At 35.8% G+C, this 20,834-nt stretch overlaps 1 protein-coding gene across 1 annotated transcript in view; it reads right to left on the bottom strand.

The window, feature by feature from the left end:
* LOC121370503 (testis-expressed protein 11-like) overlaps positions 1 to 20,834 on the bottom strand; it is a 36,942-nt gene that overhangs the window by 9,067 nt on the left and 7,041 nt on the right. The window contains exons 7-20 of the mRNA XM_041495781.1: positions 20,266 to 20,315; positions 19,397 to 19,525; positions 17,391 to 17,471; positions 13,641 to 13,778; positions 10,909 to 11,004; positions 10,159 to 10,240; positions 9,300 to 9,381; positions 7,939 to 8,090; positions 6,982 to 7,067; positions 5,584 to 5,724; positions 4,397 to 4,499; positions 3,509 to 3,615; positions 3,059 to 3,195; positions 2,009 to 2,046 (exon numbers count right to left, since the gene is read on the bottom strand). Coding sequence (XP_041351715.1) covers positions 2,009 to 2,046; positions 3,059 to 3,195; positions 3,509 to 3,615; positions 4,397 to 4,499; positions 5,584 to 5,724; positions 6,982 to 7,067; positions 7,939 to 8,090; positions 9,300 to 9,381; positions 10,159 to 10,240; positions 10,909 to 11,004; positions 13,641 to 13,778; positions 17,391 to 17,471; positions 19,397 to 19,525; positions 20,266 to 20,315 — 1,422 coding nt within the window. The remainder of the gene's footprint in view (positions 1 to 2,008; positions 2,047 to 3,058; positions 3,196 to 3,508; positions 3,616 to 4,396; positions 4,500 to 5,583; positions 5,725 to 6,981; positions 7,068 to 7,938; positions 8,091 to 9,299; positions 9,382 to 10,158; positions 10,241 to 10,908; positions 11,005 to 13,640; positions 13,779 to 17,390; positions 17,472 to 19,396; positions 19,526 to 20,265; positions 20,316 to 20,834) is intronic.

Raw genomic sequence — 20,834 nt, 5'->3', positions numbered from 1 at the left:
CTAACTGTCCGACCACCCATCGTCTGTTAATGGGCTACCTAATGACGTCACCAGCTGGTGACGTTTATAGGCTTATTCTTACTACAAATGTGACAATTTCCTATTTAAAATCAACCAGCAAACATTTTAATTAGAATAGGGATAACCCTACTGTGTTTTCCGATTTGCTAACGCGTCGCCAATAAAACTAAATTTGCGACAGTAAAACCACCGATATACGTCCGCAAATCGGAAAATACAGTAGGGTTATCCCCTAAATAACGTTAGAAAATTTATTGCATGAAGTTAGACATCAAAGGACCTATTGAAGAAACCAAAGGACCTACTGAAGAAACCAAAGGACCTACTGAAGAAAGCTCGGGCTTCATGTCTGAATGCTCGTAGTGTATTGTTTGTACTGCGATTAGCGTCGTGCACCCTCCTCTAATTACTCCAAGGCCTATACGATCCCTGGTTTGTTTCGTCAGCATGCAGTTTACCGCGATATGACGTCACGACCACTCCCTATAAAATCCTGCACAGGCTAGCGCATTTCGTCCTGATCGTTTATACCGACGTAATATTTAATCATGGCAGGGAAGAAAGATTTGTCCGCTTTCGGATTTATCCGTAGGCCTACATGTACCAACGATAACGCTTCAAGGCCCCTCCCTAATACCGGCACTAAACGACCTTCGTCAGAAGACCCCACAGTCAGCAAACATCGGACAACATTTTCAGATGTCTACCGTAAGAAGTACCCCTGGATAGATTATAAAGGCAATGATGAAGCCTAGGCCCTATTTAAAATATTTTTATTTCGAATTCGATACCAAACGTAATTTATTGATTTTATAACATAGATATTAATCGCCGATTTAACCGATTTCTGTGATGGTTCTACCCTTCGTGTGAAATTTGACGTAGGTCTAGTTTAATAAAGCCCAGCCCTCAAAGTACCACGTGCAGCATGAGCATTTTGGCGCGTGGCCACTGACCTGCTGACCTTTCTCACTGCATCCAATCTGATGCGGTTGTCAATGGAGGCGGTTCCACACTGAATTTAAAAATGAGTTCCGTATATTGGTGAATTGTGGGCATGTACATAAAAAATTACATTCATCCTCATTTCTTTTATTTTGACATCGGCCGATAGATGCACTTTCATCATGGAAACACTGGCGGGTATGGTGGATGGTTGAACCACTGCTAAAATTAACTTTATAAGCCAGAGGTCAGGTTATCTTTTACCAAAGTAAGCTCCGCTTGGATATTTTGTTGATAAATTAACTGAGTCGCGCTCAAATGCCATTCATCATTGGGTTTTCTTGATTGATGTTTAGATTTTTAAAGCCTCCAGAACTGTTATCAAAATCATGGCAATCGGTAATTAACAAGTTTCATTAGTGTCACTGTGCTCAACAATTGTTAATTACCCCCTGCTAAGGTTTATTTGCATCAGGTTGCTGGCTGGCCAATCTCGCAGGACAGGTCATTGCATACTATGATTTTTAGTAAATCTTAGTCCTTGCGAGTAATTGATAAGGTTCCGGACAAATTTCATGCAGGGGAATTGTCTATTGCTGGCTGTTGGCATGTTGAAAACCATAAATCGAGAATAATATTTTATGCAATGAAAGACTTCAAAATACTATCCCCAGATGCCAGGAAATCGCATCTATATGAGCTTTTATTTTCAAAATTTTCCAGGTGAGATTAGCCCACTGGCCGCACACATTTAGGCTTATGATCATCTAGGCCCTACTACTTCAGCGGTGCGGCAGATCATGAGATAGATTATGGTTAACTTTATTTAAATCAACTATTAAATGCCAGAAAAAAAGCACCTTTTGTGACTTAAGATTTACAAAATTTTCCGGTGCGAGAGGGGGCGAACCCCTCTCGAGTTCATCCACTCATTTGTCCGCCAACCTGGTCGCATAAAAGTTGGAGAACACTGGAAGTATGTCAGTTACTGAAATATTTCCAAAAATTAATCTGAGACCATGTAAACTGTGTGAAAACTAACCTGTCCTTACATGTGGAATAATCATGGCCATTGAGTTCCTGTCAAAAAATATAGAATTACTTTATACATATGAATACAACACAAGATACCAAATGTATGGCATTACTTTATTTTTCAAGACAGTTTCACAAAACGCAGTATAACTTGTGAAGACCTCAAGAGTAAAAATGGCCTGTTAAAGACAGGTGACTGCTTTATGCAGGTCTGTTTGTACTGTTAGATGATTTGGAAATCTACAGTGGGCACTAAAACAAGTGACTATTAAGTAGATTTAACTTTACTTGCATTATCACACCTTTGAATAACCATTTGAAGTGAAAGTAATATGCTGGTAATATGTAATGGCTCAAAGCGAGTAACACTGGTATTTCTGCCATGCATCCTTGTTGTTATCATAACTATGATGATTAATTTTAATATTAATCAATTTGTTTAACTATGTAATAAAATGTTTCTATTTATATCCACTTTATCAACTCATTTCAAAAGGTCAGTTAGCAACGTTTGCAAGACATAAATTTGCATCATTATGTCATGAAATTGTGTTAAAACCCTCTATGGGCCGAATTTACGAAGCCTGTTTTTCTCAAATGCAGGTGTTTAAGCATTGTAAATGTAGGTAGTTACACGTGTCAAGTCTAAAACAGGCTTTGTAAATTTGGCCCTATAACTTGTACAGTGACTCGCAATACGATAACCTAACTAATTTTTATCTCCACTTAAGTATTAAACTCCAGTACAAAAGCAATGCTTCAGGTTAGACAAATTCACTGGCCTCAGTGGGATAGTGGTGTAGTGGTTAAGACATGAGAAATAAGGCTGGTAGGAACCGTGTTCACATCCAGGTACCAACTCCCATCAATGGGTAGATGTATGACCACTACAGGACTTCTCTCTCACTAACCACTAACAATTAAACACTAACCCACTGTCCTGAACACACAGCCCAAATAGCTGAGGTGTGTTACCAGGACAGCTTGCTTGAATATTATTTGGATATAAACACAGAAGTACACATGAATGAATAGACAAATGCACAGTAAATATTACTCTTGAGCATCCCCCGAATCGACTGCACCGATCCTCAACCGTACAAGACATCTGAGAGCTGTCAACACTTGTTGGCTGTTTGTACTGTGGTTCACCAAATATTCCAAGGCAATACATGCCGTACTGTTGCTGTTTTGCTGAAAATGGAAAACAAGAGTTGCATCATTATAGTTGCAGAAGCTTCGATCAATGCTGTTAAATTATCATGTACAAATTAGACAGCAAAAAGACTGATTTACAATCACCATCAAACTTAGTAATCTTGATTTTGAATAGCTAACCAGCTTCACATATTGGTAGTTCGAGACAAGCATAAGTTTTTAGCAAAAATTAATTGAATGTTTCCACCAAACACTTGTTATTGTAATAATGAATCCAATTTTTTCTTTAAAAAACCCAAACATGTGAATGATTTGTATTAATAAAAATTTGAAAATTAAAACTACATACCTCTAGAGCAAGTTGTGCGGCAAGACAGATTAATCCATAATTACTGGACTTGTCAAAACATTCCACATTCTTAATACCAGACAACATTTTTTCAAGACTTGAAATTGCTACAAGAAAACATTTTGTACTCGTGTATTGCACAAAATAAATGTTTAAAGCAAGTTTATTTTCAGCATATTTTAGGCCATTCTGAATTAGAAAGAAGCAGTATAACTGAATTATGAACAAGAAGTAGCCAGGTAAATGACAATGCATTTGGCTTTGGCCATATCTGTCACTTCGGTCAAAGTTAGTAAAACAGACAGTAAGAGCTTGTACAGAAGTGACTAGAGGAGACCATAATTATTTTATGTCTGATGGTACTGCTGAAAGGTTTTGCACTAGAAATACATAATTTAAAACCATTTTTAAATCATATTTTGCAGGTGGGTGAATATACAAAACACTTGCCTTTTCCCTGCCATGTGATCAAATTTTGGAATAGCTCTAAGTTCATTCCAAGGATTACTTTTTTTAAGACGTATAAAAAAAACCATATACAAAAGAACTGTCACAAATGGCTGTTCAACATGGTTTGACATAATAAACCAAAATGTATTTTAAAATCACATTTTGTACTGAGAATTTGAACTCACAGCTGACCCAATGAGGTTTATTCATTCACAACTGGTCGTTTGGTGGTATGTGCTGTCCTGCTTGTGGGAAAGTGCATATAACTTTGCTGCAAATGGAAAAATGCGGGTTTCCTTTGAAGACCATGTGAAAGAATTACAAAATGTCTGACATTCAATAGCCAATGATTAATTATCCATGTACTCTTGTGGTGTTGTTACACAACAAACGTTTTGTAGTTTTTTTGTTTACAGTTTGGCTAAGCTATACTCTTACCTTTCTGTCCATCAGATTCCATTAAGGCCAACTTGTATATGATGTAATGAGTATGAGCAGCAGATGTATCACATTTCAGAGCTTCTTCAATGGCCTCTTTTGCCTAGTAACAAAACACAGATTCTGAGTGATCCAAGTTTTAAACTGTAAAAAAGAATCCTTTAATTTGTATGAAATGGTAATGTTTTATTTAACGACGCACTCAACACATTTTATTTACGGTTATATGGTGTCAGACATATGTTTAAGGACCACACAGATATATAGAGAGGAAACCCGCTGTTGCCACTTCATGGGCTACTCTTTTCGATTAGCAGCAAGGGATCTTTTATATGCACCATCCCACAAACAGGATAGTACATACCATGGCCTTTGTTACATCAGTTGTGGAGCACTGGCTGGAACAAGAAATAGCCCAATGGGCCTACTGACGGGGATCGATCATAAATCGACCGCGCATCGAGAGAGCTCTTTACCACTGGGCTACCTCCTGCCCTCAATTTGTAATGAAGAAGAAATAGATACACTGATTGTGAGATATTTGTTGCCAACACACTATGTCAGCTATTAATTAATGTTTGCTATTAATTTTCAAATAAAAATGCATAACTTAAAATAAAATAATGGACCAGTTTAAAAAAAACATAATGTAACATTTATTTATTTGAAAAACACCTAAATTTTCCATAATCCAAAAATTAATACCCAGTCTAATTTGTTCACTTTAAAATATTAATCTCAGAACATGTCATTGAATAGTTCAAGGTTGAATAGTAACCAGAGAGTAATGTTAAGAGCTAATAATAATGGTTTTAAACCAAGACAAATGTCATCTTGACAGTCCAACTGTGAAAATTATGTGTACTATAGCCTAAAAATTAATAATTTTCTCTCTTTTTTTAGTTTAGGAAAGCTGGAACTTGTCAGCAGAGATCAGTATACAAATTTAAAAACATTTCTTAGACCTTTCTTTGGTGTTTAATTACTGATACTCAGTCTGGCTAGTAAACCTGTGGAGGCATTGCCAAACTATTTTCTTGATATCAATCTCGCCTGAAAATACAAGGATTGGGATGTGGAGTTGACAATGAAAAGCTTATATAGGAGATGCTGTAAGAATTAATGAAAATTTCAACTAAAAGGTGAAAATGTAAAAGATTTATTTGTGTTAATGATGATAATAAAACCTGTGGGATCAATTGTTGCTGAAGATAGCATGACGCTCTGTTTCTCTGTAGTTTTGCCATGTTCATGCTGAGAGACTCGCTTGGGGAAAATAGACTCAGTGAGTAATTGTACCATTCTAGAGCTTCAGAATATTCCTTATGCTGAAATGAATAATGAATGAATCAATCAATGTCTGTAACACCTCAGAACAAAAGATACATCAGCTGTTGGGTATTATACACAACCTGAAAATAAGAATGCTGGAATGATACACACAATAGAGGGTTCTCCATCTTCTGACTTGTCCCAATAAATCACCAGATATTTCATAAGCCCTACCTCACAATTAAATCCATACAATGAATGAATGAATGAATCAATCAATCAATCAATTAATCAATGTCTGTGAAATCAATCAATCAATCAATCAATGTCTGTGACATCGCAGAATAAAAAGTACATCGTCTATTGGGTATCACACAACCTTAAAGTAAGAATGCTGAAATGATACACACAATAGAGGGTTCACTGTTTTGTGACATCTCCCAATAAATCACCAGATATTTGATAAGCCCTACTTCACAATTAAATCTTACACTGATTAAAATAATTTGTTTTAAGTGTTATAATCTGCACTGACATGAAACTGACTTTATTTTATCATGTAAGCTACAAAGTATGTGGGATTGATGTTCCAGTGATTGATAATTAATCAAAAATTGATTGATTAGGCTCTACTAATGTGATTATTGATTATAAAATTCCATAATCAATTGGTGCAGAAAATGTTAACTGCAATTTATTATTTTACCCTCTGGTTTAGATGATTGAATTGATGTACCACAAATATGTTGAGGTTGGTTTTGTTTTCATCGGGGGTGGGAATTGGTGAACGGTGAAAAAGAGGAAATCTAGAGGGGTCCCGGAAATTCTTAAAATCCTAGGTTAAAATCTGTGCCATCTGACATATTTGGGAGGAAAGGATGATTAAAATGTGAAGAAACGCAATGTTCCATGAGAGGAAAACAGCTGATCCAAGGAGAATTCCCACCCCTGTTTCATAAAGAAAAAAGGAATTAAAAAGTGTAATGGAAAATAAAATTAGTGATTTGTAGTGTCTATCCTGGGGTACCAACATAGTAAGTGCACAGTCCTTGTAATTCAAATTCTTATGTTCATATAATTCTAACTGATTCTAATTAATTGTAAAAGCAAAAGTTAATTGATTGGTGCATACCAGATATAACAGATAACTAGTGTATGGTATGAAAGAAAATAACAGAACAGTCCAATGACTATATAATTACATGTATGTAATGGAGAAATAGTTTATTTAAAAACAGTATTTCCCAATGGTTGTAGTTTGATGGTCCAGCAATGTATTAGTTCTATTTCATTTTTTAGCTATATATAATTACCTCAAAGCAAAGAGCTGCTTGCTCCCAAAATGCCACATGGAACAGCTTTTTTGTAGTAGCATCCAAGGGCTTGCCTGTGTTGTGTGCTGAAATACAGAACATTCTGTCAGTCATTCTGTATCACTGGTCTGCATAAATAATTAATGTAAGTAGTATAATCTAAAAATAATACGATCCACTGTGATATACACTGTTAAATTGAATTGTTTGAATAAGGTATATATTAATGACAAAATTCTGTTTATTAAGACATATTTATTTTTTATTAGGCCATTCAAAATTAACTGCATATTTTAGGTGGCCAAAAATTACACACAAATCAGTTTTTAACAGGAATACTTTTGATACAAATTTGTGAAAATATTATTGAGTTAATCAATGCTTTAATGCATATTTGTACATTGAGTTAATCAATGCTTTAATGCATATTTGTACGTTGAGTTTATCAATGCTTTAATGCATATTTGTACGTTGAGTTAATCAATGCTTTAATGCATGTTTGTTTGAAACCAAAACGATATGGCCTCAAAGGAACTATCCTAAGTTTGTAGTCATTTTAAAGGTTTTCAACAAGTAAAATATTTTTACATTATTAAAATTATAGTTTACTTACATTTACTTGCTATGAATATCTCTATAACCAATGCATTTCCAGACATCGTAATGTTTTGTAGTCTCTCAATTTTGAATTTTGTCTAAAATACTTTTGTACATACGAATATATTATTTCTTCCAAAGGCCAAATGAAATTTGAAATAATTTGGTAAAAGGTCATTCCGAATGTATTTATCCCTATAATGCTTTAAATTTAAAACATGTTAAGGTAAGACAGTGCTTTAAAATTGGAAAAAGCAGGATGTGTGTTCATTTTGTTGGGGAGAACAAACAGAAGTCTTGCTAGGGATGAAAACTCAGGATAGTCCCTTTAATACATTTGCCTTATCATGTATGATATACCTGTAATACACTCCTCTGCAAACTGCTTTGCCCCGTTTAAGTTGTGACACTGTAGCAATGTCTCCAGCTGGAATACTAAGATTCTGCCGAGGTCGGGAGATTTCTCAAACCTCTGAACAAGCTTTGACGGAAAGTCTCCAGCACTCTCGTACCTGAACAGTTTGAAATATCCAAGATGAAATAACTCATGAATGTAAATACTGTGGACTGGGTCTAAATCACAATGGAAGATTTCCAGTTGTTAATGTAAATATAGTGGACTGTCTAAATCAGTGGGTGGGATGTAGCCCAGTGGTAAAGCATTCATCTGATCCATCGTTCGGTCTAGGATCAATCCCCATCAGTGGACCCAATGGGCTATTTCTTGTTCCAGTCAGTGTACTACAATTGGTATATCAAAGACCATGGTATGTGCTATCCTGTGGGATGATGCATATAAAAGATTCCTTGCTTCTTATAGAAAAAGGTTGCAGGTGTCACTCTCCAAGACTATATGTAAAAATTACAAAATATTTGATATCCAATAGCTGATGATTAATATATCAATGTGCTCTAGTGGTGTCGTTAAACAAGGGGCGGGATTTAGTTCAGTCGGTTGAGTGCTCGCTTGAGGTGCTTGCATCACAGGATCGAACCAACTCGATGGATCCATTCAGCTGATTGGGGTTTTTTTCTCGTTCCAACCAGTGCACCTTAACTGGACAAAGGCCATGGTATGTGCTTTCCTGTCTGTGGAAAAGTGCATATAAAAGATCCCTTGCTGCATTACGAAAAATGTAGCGGATTTCCTCTGTTGACTATGAGTCATAATTACCACTTGTTTGACATCCAATGGCTGATGATAATTAATCAATGTGCTCTAGTGGTGTTGTTAAACAAAACAAACTTCTTCGTTAAAAAAACCCAAACTTTAAATCATAATGGAAGATTTTCAGTAGTGAATGTAAATACAGTGCACTGTGTCTAAATCATACTGGAAGATTTTCTGTGATGAATGCCAATACAGTGGATTGAGTCTAAATCATAGTGGAAGATTTTCAGTAGTGAATGTAAAAACAGTGGTTTGAGTCTAAATCACAGTGCAAGATTTTCAGTAGTGAATGTAAATACATTGCATTCCATTTCATGGGTTTATCACTTAGGATCCGAGCTTCAGCAAATTTGTTTGTTCGACGTACACTTAGCCCCTGTTATTACAAAAAGAAAACCGTTAACCTGCCTTAAATATTCTTGTATGAAAAAACAGACAATATTTTACCCTTAGACTTCCAAATAAAATTAAAACAGAACTAATAATAAGATTAAAGTTATAACATGCAGACTTTTCACAAAACATTTCTATCTTAAGAAGAATGACTCACCCATTGTGTTCTTTAAGAAGCTGCAGCACACTGAGACCCAGATCTATGCTTGTGTCAGCATGTCTTATCACCTCATCCAGACCTGAAATAAGGCAGATAAATCAAACATCAAACAAAGTGATCAACGCTAATCAGGTTTTCTGCCAGAGGGTACAAAGGGTAAAATTATGTATCCTGAAATCTTTCAAATTAATGGATACATTTTTATAATTTTTAGAAAGATTATAGCAAAAGCGCTGCTGTTTAAACTTTGTCAAAGTACATAAAATGCAGCATCTAAATCATAGGCATTCTGAAAAACAAAACATCTGGAAAACCATATGTGGGACAAACGGACGGCCGGACAGACAGGGTTAGGGGTTAGACAGACTGACAGACAGAAGGATGGAGATGAAACCCATAGTTCCCTCTGGTTGGACCGGTAGGGAACTAATAAGCAACCTCTTACAATGAATAAGCCATCTCCTACTTTGACTCATAATAACTCAGTGTATGTAATGTAACACGAAGATTTGTTTTAGGTAGCCCAGTGGCACAGCGCTCGCATGATGCACGGTCGGTTTGGGATCGATCCCCGTCAGTGGGCCCATTGCGCTATTTCTCGCTCCAGCCAGTGCTCCACAACTGGTGTAACAAAGGCTGTGGTATGTACTATCCTGTCTGTGGAATAGTGCATATAAAAGATCCCTTGCTGCTAATCGAAAAGAGTAGCCCATGAAGTGGCGACAGTGGGTTTCCTCTCTCAATATTTGTGTGGTCCTTTACCATACACATGTATGTGTTGAGTGCGTCGTTAAATAAAACAATTCCTTCCTTCCTTCCAATTGCTGCGGTATGGTTGAGTCCAATACAATAATACCTGAGTGAATGGCAGAACCTCTTTCCCCAGTGGCCAAGAGAATTTTCAGCTTCAGAAACAGACCTGCTGGATGAAGGTGCTCCTGCAAGAACAGGGAAAGAAATCTTTGTTTGACAACACCCCAGCATGTATTAATTGATGCACATCATACAAGCATTTTCAACAAATTTTCAACATGCAAAAGAACCTGTAAAATAATCCTTTCACTCTATCTTTATTTAGAGATTTGAATGAATGAATGGATGGATGAATGAATGAATGAATGAATGAATGAATGAATGAATGAATGAATGAATGAATGAATGAATGAATGAATGAATGAATGAATGAATGAATGAATGTTTAAAGACACCTCAACACAATGCACATCAGCTTTTCGGTGTCAAGTATAAGAATATGATTAAATTAAAAATTATTTCGAGAGTTAAACACTGGATACATATAAATCAAGCAAGATCGATCACATCTATCTACTCCACAGACAAGTCCATTTAATTGCACAGAAAGCACAAAGAAATATGACACACACACTAATTTTGTTTTAAAAATACGAATAAACTCTTTACCCCTAAAACCAAACAAATAAACTCTTTAACCCTCAAACAATTACTATTTGAAACAAAATAATTGTCAGACAAATGTTAAGTTTGTAATGTTTTAACATTTTTTAAAATAACATAGAAGCAATTAAAGTGGTTCACCCCCCCCCCCCCCCCCCCCCCCACCACCACCACCACACACTATTCTTACAGTGTTTGCCAGTGTCACAGCATTCAAAGCTTTATCCAGGTTCTGTGTCGGATTCCACTCTAAGTAGGCATTGGCCAGAAGTCTCAAAGTGCGAGCCTGGAAAAACATGTAACACAATTTTGACCTGATAACCCAATTAAATTTCCGTCATATTCATTACTTAGAGAATAACTAACGAGCTACGAGGAATTATGAATTATCTGTCCCAAGTGAATGAATGTTGTAAACCCGAGCCTTTGGCGAGGGTTTTACAACATTCATTCACGAGGGACAGATAATTCGTAACTCCTCGTAGCGAGTTGGTTATTCTCTTTATTACCCATTGTCAATTTTAACTGATTTTTAATGTAAAAATTCCTCTGCAGTCTACAACAAAGCCATCAGCCATTACGTCATATAATCTTACGCACATTACATGACGTAATGTAAGTGACGTCATAGCATAACGGCGTTCTTTTTACAGCCAAATGTTTACAGTACAAAATAATATGACTGTATTTGCATTTGAAAATAATTATTTTTATATATTACTAAAGCCGCTGCTTATGAAAATATACCATTTCATGTTTACGAAACAAGTGAGTCCATTTGTTTTTGTAAATCTTTGTATATCGTATAACGTATGTGTAATCTGACTCATGAATGGAAACATTATATGAATGAAAGTGAAGTTCCGGCCATGACAAGCAACCAACCAAACATCGTGATTTTTAAGCCAGCCAATCAGTGGCTGTAGAAGCAATCTGCACACTGTGCAGAGATCGAAAAAATATTACCCCGTATATTTGAGCCCATATGGGTAATAAAATATAATGTCATCCATTTGGTCAAACCGTAGCAATTACGCGAGTTTGTTCATTTTACAATGAAGGTCATATCTGATGAAGTTACTTTATACTGAATAATTCAAAATAAATGATGAACTTTTTTGTGTTATTATTAGTATGTTTTAAATTGAATTATAAGGATTGTTGTCATTTCTTTTACATTAATGAATAAAAACTAATCTGCAAACTTATGTGAAATAACAGACAATCCTTAAATAATGTTTTTAAAATGTTAATGAATTTTTGTTGACATGCATATCGGATTTCTCATGAGTTCACAGACACGCATGCACACATTCACACAAGCACGCATACACACACACACACACACACACACACACACACACAAAATCATTAACCAGAGTATGACAAATATTTTAAAAAGTCACTAGCCACAGGGCTAGTGGGTTTGTGAAAACCACTAGCCCACCAAGATAAAGCACTAGCCCAAATTCCTGATCAATTATAACTGGATTTTTATATAATTTTTGTAACATTACACATTTACGAGTATAACAGTAAAATAAAACAAACACTTAAAAGTTAAATCATGTTGTAACTTTCAGTTTTTTGTCGTATCGTACGTTTTGTCTTTTGTCAAGTGTGATCCATCGTCATTGTCCCGCTTTCATTTTTGCCCTCCCCCGGGGAAAAATAATTGAGTAAAACTCTTGGTTGGTATCTAAACACACTATCAAAATAATTAAATTTAAATGAGGGTACGACAGTGTGACACACGGTACTAGATGGTTCAGTGTATTTGGTAGTTGGTTATATATTTATGGCCTACTATTTATGTCGCCAGGAACGGTGATGCCAAATACAGGGCATTATCCCGTGTCAGACCGATATCAAAAGAATATAATGGCGACATCTAATCCGTTGTTAATTGATGAACAAAAAAGGTATTATCTTGTATCGGCAGCTGTGACGTATTATCCAAACCGCTACACGTAATAGGCCAAGCCGAGTGGCGAGTCATTGCATATGCGGTTACCATTAAAGTAAATTGTTTTCCTGATTGCCGATAACCACATGTTAGCGAAGTGTTAAATTAGAAAACAATAGGTAAATAAAACAAACACTGAAATTCAAAGCACGGCTGGGGTTTACTTGATTGAGATTAACCTGTCGTCGCGATTGGTGATTTCCAAGTTCTTAGCCTAAAACATATGTGCGAGATTAACTACCACGTGACGTGTCTAACCAATAAAAACACGCATGTCATTAGACTTTATTTCCTGTGCCAGAAACTTGAAAGGGAAAGGTAAACAATGCATGCTGTACCGGTAACTGTAACGATGTAGAGATAGCATGTTACTGCAGTTTGCAGACCTAGCTCAAGTGGATTATTATTATATACTGATTGCATTGTTGATATTATTCGATGACAAACGTCACAATCAAATTTATTAAACGAAATTTCAGCCGAGAGAAAAAGAAAGAAAGAAAGAAAAAAAAAAACTATCGAGCGATGACGAGAGGAGGGGGGAAACCACTAGCCCGCAGGGGCTAGTGGTTTTGCGTTTCTCACTAGCCCGAACTTAAAAACCACTAGCCACGGGCGTCGGGCTAGCGGATTTGTCAAACTCTGCATTAACTTTAAAAATAAATGTGTACCTCACATGATATACATGTATTTATTCAGATACTTCAATGAGACTACTTCTACTGAACTCCAACCTACAATTAAAAGGTTCAGCCTATTAATCTTATTTATCTGAACAATAGAATTAATTTAGTGTTTCTGGGTTAAAAATAACTGTGAACTAAAAATCAGGAAGTCTTAATAGGTAAAGATTTCCTGTGAGAATTTTGTCAAAGAATATAGACAGGAAGTGTTCGGGGAGTAATAAAACAAGGAATTTGAAGGTTTTTAACCCTGGTATATTAGTGAAATCTAACATGGTTTTTAGCTCCAACGTCTTGTCGCCCTTTGCCCAGATCAAAACTTTTCCTCAGCCATGAGATACTCTCTTCATACTGTCTCCTGTTGAAGGTATCCACTCCAAAGTTGTAGCACAGCATGCTCAGAAATGCTCCCTGAGGGGGAAAAACATTTAGAAAAATTAAATACATAAAATATTCTTATAACATTAGCTCTGTTGTTTAATACTTCTTACAGTCAGTCAGATGAGTGCTTGCTTGAAGTGCTTGCATCGCAGGATCGAACCACTTCTATGGACCTATTCAACTGATTGGGGGTTTTCTCATTCCAACCAGTGCACCACAACTGGTCAAAGGCCGTGGTATGTGCTTTTCTGTGGAAAAGTGCATATAAAAGATCCCTTGTTGCATTAGGAAAAATGTAGCAGGTATCGTCCGATGACTACGTGTCAGAATTACCAATGTTTCACATCCAATAGCCGATGATTAATTAATGTGTTCTAGTGGTGTTGTTAAACAAAACAAACTTAACTTTCATGCAGTTTACATCACATATCTTGCATAACAAAGAAATGACCACCAGTAGAAGGGGCGTATGGTAGGTGGCTAAAGGTGCCTCTTAACAAGGATAGGAAAGTACCGTATATCTTCGCCTATAAGTCAAATTTTTTTCACCCAAAAATTATTTTATAACTTGGGGGGTCAACTTATAAGAGGGTAAAAAAAATTCACCAAAAAATATTAGTTTTGGGGATTATTTTACAAGTTTTATTGTTGAAGTATGCCATGTATTTATACTCAAATATGTTAATTTGACGCATTTATTTTTTATAACATTTTTTTGGGCATTAGAACGGTTTTGGTTATGCGAAAAGGCCAAGACAACAGTCCACTTAGTTAAATTAACAGTCATCACTAATAGTAAAAATGTAAACAATACTAACTACCTGTTGCCTGGATTTATTTTGAAATCTGGTCACTGGCATTAATGGTTGTTCAAACAATGTTTTGTCGGTGATTAACTTCATGAATATTACTGAACTTTCCCTTAAAATAGACTGATCTCTGCAGTTCACTAGAGCAATAGGGACACACACCATTTGGTACAAAAACGGATCGTAGTCATAACGGCCCCAGTACTAAACAGCCGTAACAATAATTGGTCAAAACGGCCAAAGTGAAAAAGTCAAAACGGCCCTTAACAAAAGTCAAAACGGCCAAAGTGAAAAAGTCATAACCGCCCTTGAAAAAAGTCAAGACGGCCTTAGTTATAATACTTTAAAAATGTATTTCATCTACACAAGTGTCAAGAAAGATAACTGTGCAGACAGTTTTTATAGTACGGTCTCACTACACGGATATTATCTGCGTCTTATTTATGTTTGAATAAACAAAGAGTTTAAAATCTACATATGTGGTTAGTGTACTACCGGTAGTACATCTGTGTTAATATGTAGATTTTAAGTACAGGTAAGTTTTGGAGAAACATGAATAGTTATTATTATAACCTTTCCAAACACATCTCCCAAGCCATTATACAAGAGATTGCACCAAGCAAACCCCAACCCTACCTCAAAGCCCATTGAGCTTATAATGAACTTATAATGAGCTGTTGTGTGTGTATATTATTTTCATTATTATTTAAGAATTGAATGTTATATTTCTGACGTTCATGCGATGATAAACACCAAAACAGTTTTACACACTGCCGTTCATACATAAATGTGTAGGCTAAAACGGTTTTGGTGTTTATTATCGCATGAACGTCAAAAATATAACGTTCAATTGTTATAATTCTTTTCAAATACAAGGTTAATTGGTTGTCTTAATTATATTAGTAAATTGGGGGACAGGCCCGTTGTGTTCCTCGGGTGAGCAGCGCCACTAGGAACTCGTTCAGACGATACACACTCACCCGGAAAACCTAGATGGTCCACTAACCCTCCACCCCTTTCTGTGATTGAATTCAGTGTTGTTAAATAAAATGTTAATTGGTGGTCTTAATTACAATAGTATATTGTGTTGTGTAGGCTAATAAATTGTTACCAGTGATTCCATTGTTTTGGTTGTTTTTATATGTATGTTTATATAGGCTATATTGATTACTAATTATTACTAATGGGAATTAATTTAACGTGATAGTACCTATTGGCCGTTCTGACCATTTCTTTTGGCCGTTTTGACTTTTTCTTTGGCCGTTTTGACCATTTTCTTTGGCCGTTTTAACTTTTTTCTTTGGCCGTTTTGACTTTTTTCTTTGGCTGTTTTGACTTACATGTTCAGGGCCGTTTCATCATGAGGCCGTTTTGACTGCATACCACAAAAACCAGTGTACTTTCCAGAGTTATCCTCCTTACATGTATTAATATGGCGGCAAAACGTGATACTTTCAGTTTTATCGTAGTGATCTGTTGTCAGTGTTTATAAATAAAGTTGTTGTCTATGCACAAAACCATCTGTACAGTACCATACAGTAACAGTCAAACAGCTTTCACTCTCTACTAAGGGAATATTTCGTCTTGATGCTATGTAATAATGATAGTTTGATTGGAATAGTCTGATTATATTGCGATGTACAAAACATGAAAACCGAAGTTTGTAAAATAGTTTTTTTTGTTCAAATATTGTACATTATTGTTCTCATGTGCTCAAAATAAGAAATATTTCAATATTTATAAGTTGTTTTTCATGGGTCGACTTATAAACGGGTCAATAATTTTTTTTTATGTTTTCAGGGCTTGAAATTAGGGACTCGACTTATAGCCGAGATAGACTTACAGGCGAAGATATACGGTAATATTTGTTTAACGACACCTCCGCACCAGGGTTCGATATAAGCACTTATCCATTTGTCCTGAGAAGTGATAATCTGCTGGGACAAGCAAAATGTACCTTAGTGGTTGTCCAGTAGACAAGTAAAAAGTTATAATGCTGTTTCATTCTGAGCAATCAAAAACATTGTCTTTGCTCTTGAATAAAACTAACAACTTATCTGGACAAGTAAAAATATTGATGGACATGTAGATTTGCAGATGTACTTGTCTGGTAGACTAGTGAAAAATTCTGCTTATTTCTATCACTGTGCACATTTTTAAACTATGGGTATTCAATGTTTAGCTAATATGTGGTTGTTTCAACTAAAGATTGACAGAAAGAGAAAGGAAAAAGGCTGCTGTCATATAGGCTACTCCTAATAATAAAGCAGCAATGGATTTTCCTAGTCTGAACAGTATATACCATGCCCTTTGATGTGCCAGTCATAGACCATTGGTTGGGATGGCAAAACAAAAAGAAGAGTCCATTGATCGCGATTAAACTTCCGACACATAACACCAATGAGTTGTGCCACCCCACCTCTTGATGCCAGAAATGACTGCTGAAAACTACAAGGTAGTTAAAGAACAGGTGAAAGTTAAAAGATAGCTGTTAGATTGAAAGGAAATTATTTTTATTTTATTTTTTTAAAGTATGCATTCTAATTTGACATTAACTGAAGAGCAAAAAATTTGATTTTTTTTTATGTCTGCTTAATATGAATGTGATAAGATGGAAACCAGTCAAATCATTATCATGTTCTTGTGACCAAACCTATTATAACAATATCATAAAATAAATTCCATATTTATTTTATTAACCTCTTTTTTTCTTTGTTTTTTCTTTTTAACTTTTTCCACATAAACATTCATACAAACATATAAATAAATATTCATACAAACATACAAACCTATACTAAAGTTATATGTGTACAGCATATAAAATTCTGGTTACCTCTTTGGGAAATCTTTCCATCATCTCCTCTGCTATCTGCACTGCTGTCAAAGCTTCCATGTTCTTTGACTGAGCGACTGCCTGAAAAATATTAATAAAGAATACATATTATTTTTAATGTACATGTAGGCCTACCTTTGTAGAGATATCACATTGTGGCTTTTAGTCTTAACTGCACTCTAACTGTAAGAACTTCTTATTTTCAAAAATATCCAAATAAACCTTTCCCACCAAAAAGCATACATCAGTACAAGTGTTTGTTACCGTTAATGTACAGTTATTAGTATTTTATCCTGCAACCACTGTTTTATTGACAAATTATTGTGACCATTGCTTTTATCAAATGTCACATGACTTGTCAGACTTTGAAACTCATTTACTTTTACTAAATATTCAATTTCATGTTCTTTACATTATTAATTTCAAATGAAAACAACGCTTTGTCCTATAGCTGGGGTTGATACATGCTCCCCCAGAAAATGTACTGAAAGAAAAAACATTTGCTTGAGTTGGGCTTGAGGTGGGGTGGCTTTGACTCCCCAAACCACCCCCTGCACATGCACCTGAAATAATAGAGCAAAAAAATGCATATTTAATATATTAAATGAGAAATTATGAGTTTCAAAACTGAGGGTTTTTTTTTCGGATGACAAATCTTACAAGACTGATGTCAAGAATTGTGTATACCATACTACAAAAAGCTTGCCTGTTAAGTTTGAGATGTCGAAAGTTAAAAATAAATATGATTTTCTCACTCTGATTGTCAAGTTGCAGGATAAAAACAGTAACAGGTTAATGACATAGTTTATAGGCTTTATCCTGTTTAGGACAAAGTTCTACATTCGTACTTTCACTTATCCTGTTATTTTCTATATATTTTTTAGTGTACTGCCGTTACATCAGCTGGTTATTACATGTATAAAACCAAGACTGTCAAATACTAAGTAATCCACTCCTGTCTGCAGACTTCCTGTATCACCAAGTTTTTTAAATTTGCAAACATTTAATAATGTATCTTATCTAAGCAACAATCTACATAACAAAAGTAAAACATTTTTGAAAACATTGTAGGAGGTGTGCAGTTGGACATTTTACTTCTTCATTGGGTTGAGAGCTAGATGGATATTTTAGGGTCATGATCGCTCTCTCAGGCAGAGTTTACTCTATAGCAAAAATGTGGAATGGCAGACTATCACACCTACGTATTTAACTGGAACATTATTGCAAGGGGGTGCTGTCGGGTTTCATCATGTAGTGTGTGTATTAGTGGTTTAATTACTATGTAAAATATTTGTTATTGGCCAACTCAAAAATGATCAATGTAAAGGTATTTAGCATCAAACATAGAATTTGTGTTGTATTAGAGTGGGAATCTTTGTCTACCATGTGGTAGTCGTCCATTCCATGTTTGATTATAGAATAACCTCCGAGCAGGGTTTATGCCAGAGAGTAAAACGGTTACGACACCATACCCAAAATCTTTTGCAGATTTTTTTTTTTTTTAAGTTAAGCTTTTGACAAAATTAATGACTCTTATCATTACTGTACGATTTTCTTAACCCTAACCCTAACCCTAAACATAACCCATTTTCTTTCTGGGGGAGGTCCCCCATACCCCCATACCCCCTGTCGACTGTTGTTGCATTTAATTCCATAGCGCCAAACCAAAAATTTCTTTCTGGAAGAAACACTTCTGAGAGAGCGATCATAGCTGGACAAAAGTCCCTCTAGCTCTCGAACAGCAGAGTATACTCGGGCTAGGAAGCCCGCCGACTAAACAACCAGTTTCCCATTTGACTGATCCCATAATACAATGACTCTTAAAACCGGGTTACAAATTAAGTTAAAAAGTTTGTTTTGTTTAACGACACTACTAGAGCACATTGATTTATTAATCATCGGCTATTGGATGTCAAAGATATGGTCATTTTGTGGGTTACAAATTAAGAGTGTGAACAGTGTATAACTTTGTTTAATTTTGAGGAGATAATAAACTGAAAACTAACAACTTCTGCTTTATAACAGAGCAGCTTGAACATGTCTTTCTCTATCGACAGTTTTTCACCATCGATACCATCAGTTCCACCAGACTGGTTCTTTCTGTCCACCACAATACCATGAAGATGCTGAGCACACTGTAAGAGAGAAACAAAACAAACATTGCATAAAGAGTTTAATGGCTTTGTCAAAATAATCCCTTGGACTTTGTCTTACACAGGTATACATGTGAACTCTATAGTTAATGGTGAATGTAAAAATATTTGGTTCCACCACCCTGTAATGTTCTGGCACAACACTTTAAAATATAATCAAAGTAGATTTATTGAAACCTGATCTTGCTGGCCATGCTATTTGCATCCCGCTTCTGACACCATGTTATCTTTTGTAACATAACTTTTTATTGTGATTTTTTTTATTTTAATTGATGACATTGAATGTCCACAACTCATTTATTCTAACACGGGGCACTATGACCCAGAACGAGGCTCACTCATATGTCACACGACACAGATCATAGTTATATTAAAGGTGCATTATACATAACATTAAACTGAGCACCTATTATTCGACTTCCAGTAGCAGAATCTAAACTCTAATAGTTTCTATACCACTACTGCCATTTAAATAGTACACTTGATTCGACTCGAAACAATTTGTACGTGCCCACATTCTTTCAAGGTTTAGAAATGACCCTCCTGGCATGGTCAGTGACTTGGTCGAGGGTTGAATATATAACATACATTTACATACTCCAACTTATATATGATTTTATAACCAACAATGTGATTACATCTGAAACAGCTCGAATGCTTTGAAAGACAATACAGAACTTGTATCAGGTCAAAGTGAACTCTCTCCTAATACACAAATGTACCTTATTTGTAATAGTCAGTACTCTGTCAGCAGCTTCCGGTTGGCAGCAGTCTGAAACAAAGGAACTGAAACAATTAACAGCCAATAATTATAAATCCAAACAGACATTTGGATGAATAGCCTTAGTGCTACAGTGGTTGAACTATTGGTCTTAAAGCTGGTAGGTGATGGGTTCATATCCCAGTAACAGACCTAACACAGAGTCAGTCTTAACAGAGAGGAAGGAAGGAAGAAAATATACACACTCAACACATTTTATTAATGGTTATATGGCGTCGGACATATGGTTAAGGACCACACAGATGTTGAGAGAGGAAACCCACTGTCACCACTTCATGGGCTACTCTTTTCGATTGGCAGAAAGGGATATCTTTTATATGCACCATCTCACAGACAGGATAGTACGTAACACGGCCTTTGTTACACCAGCTATGGAGCACTGGCTGGAACAAGAAATAGCCCAATGGGCCCACCAACTGGAATCGATCCTAGATCAATCGTGCATCAGGCGATCGCTGTACCACTGAGCTTCTAATCATCGGCTTCTGGATGTCAACCATTTGGTCACTG

This window comes from Gigantopelta aegis, chromosome 4 (genome assembly GCF_016097555.1).
Source record: "Gigantopelta aegis isolate Gae_Host chromosome 4, Gae_host_genome, whole genome shotgun sequence".
Lineage (NCBI taxonomy): Eukaryota > Metazoa > Mollusca > Gastropoda > Neomphalida > Peltospiridae > Gigantopelta > Gigantopelta aegis.
The sequence above is the reverse complement of the archived record's forward strand: the minus strand, read 5'-3'. Positions and strand labels throughout refer to the sequence as shown.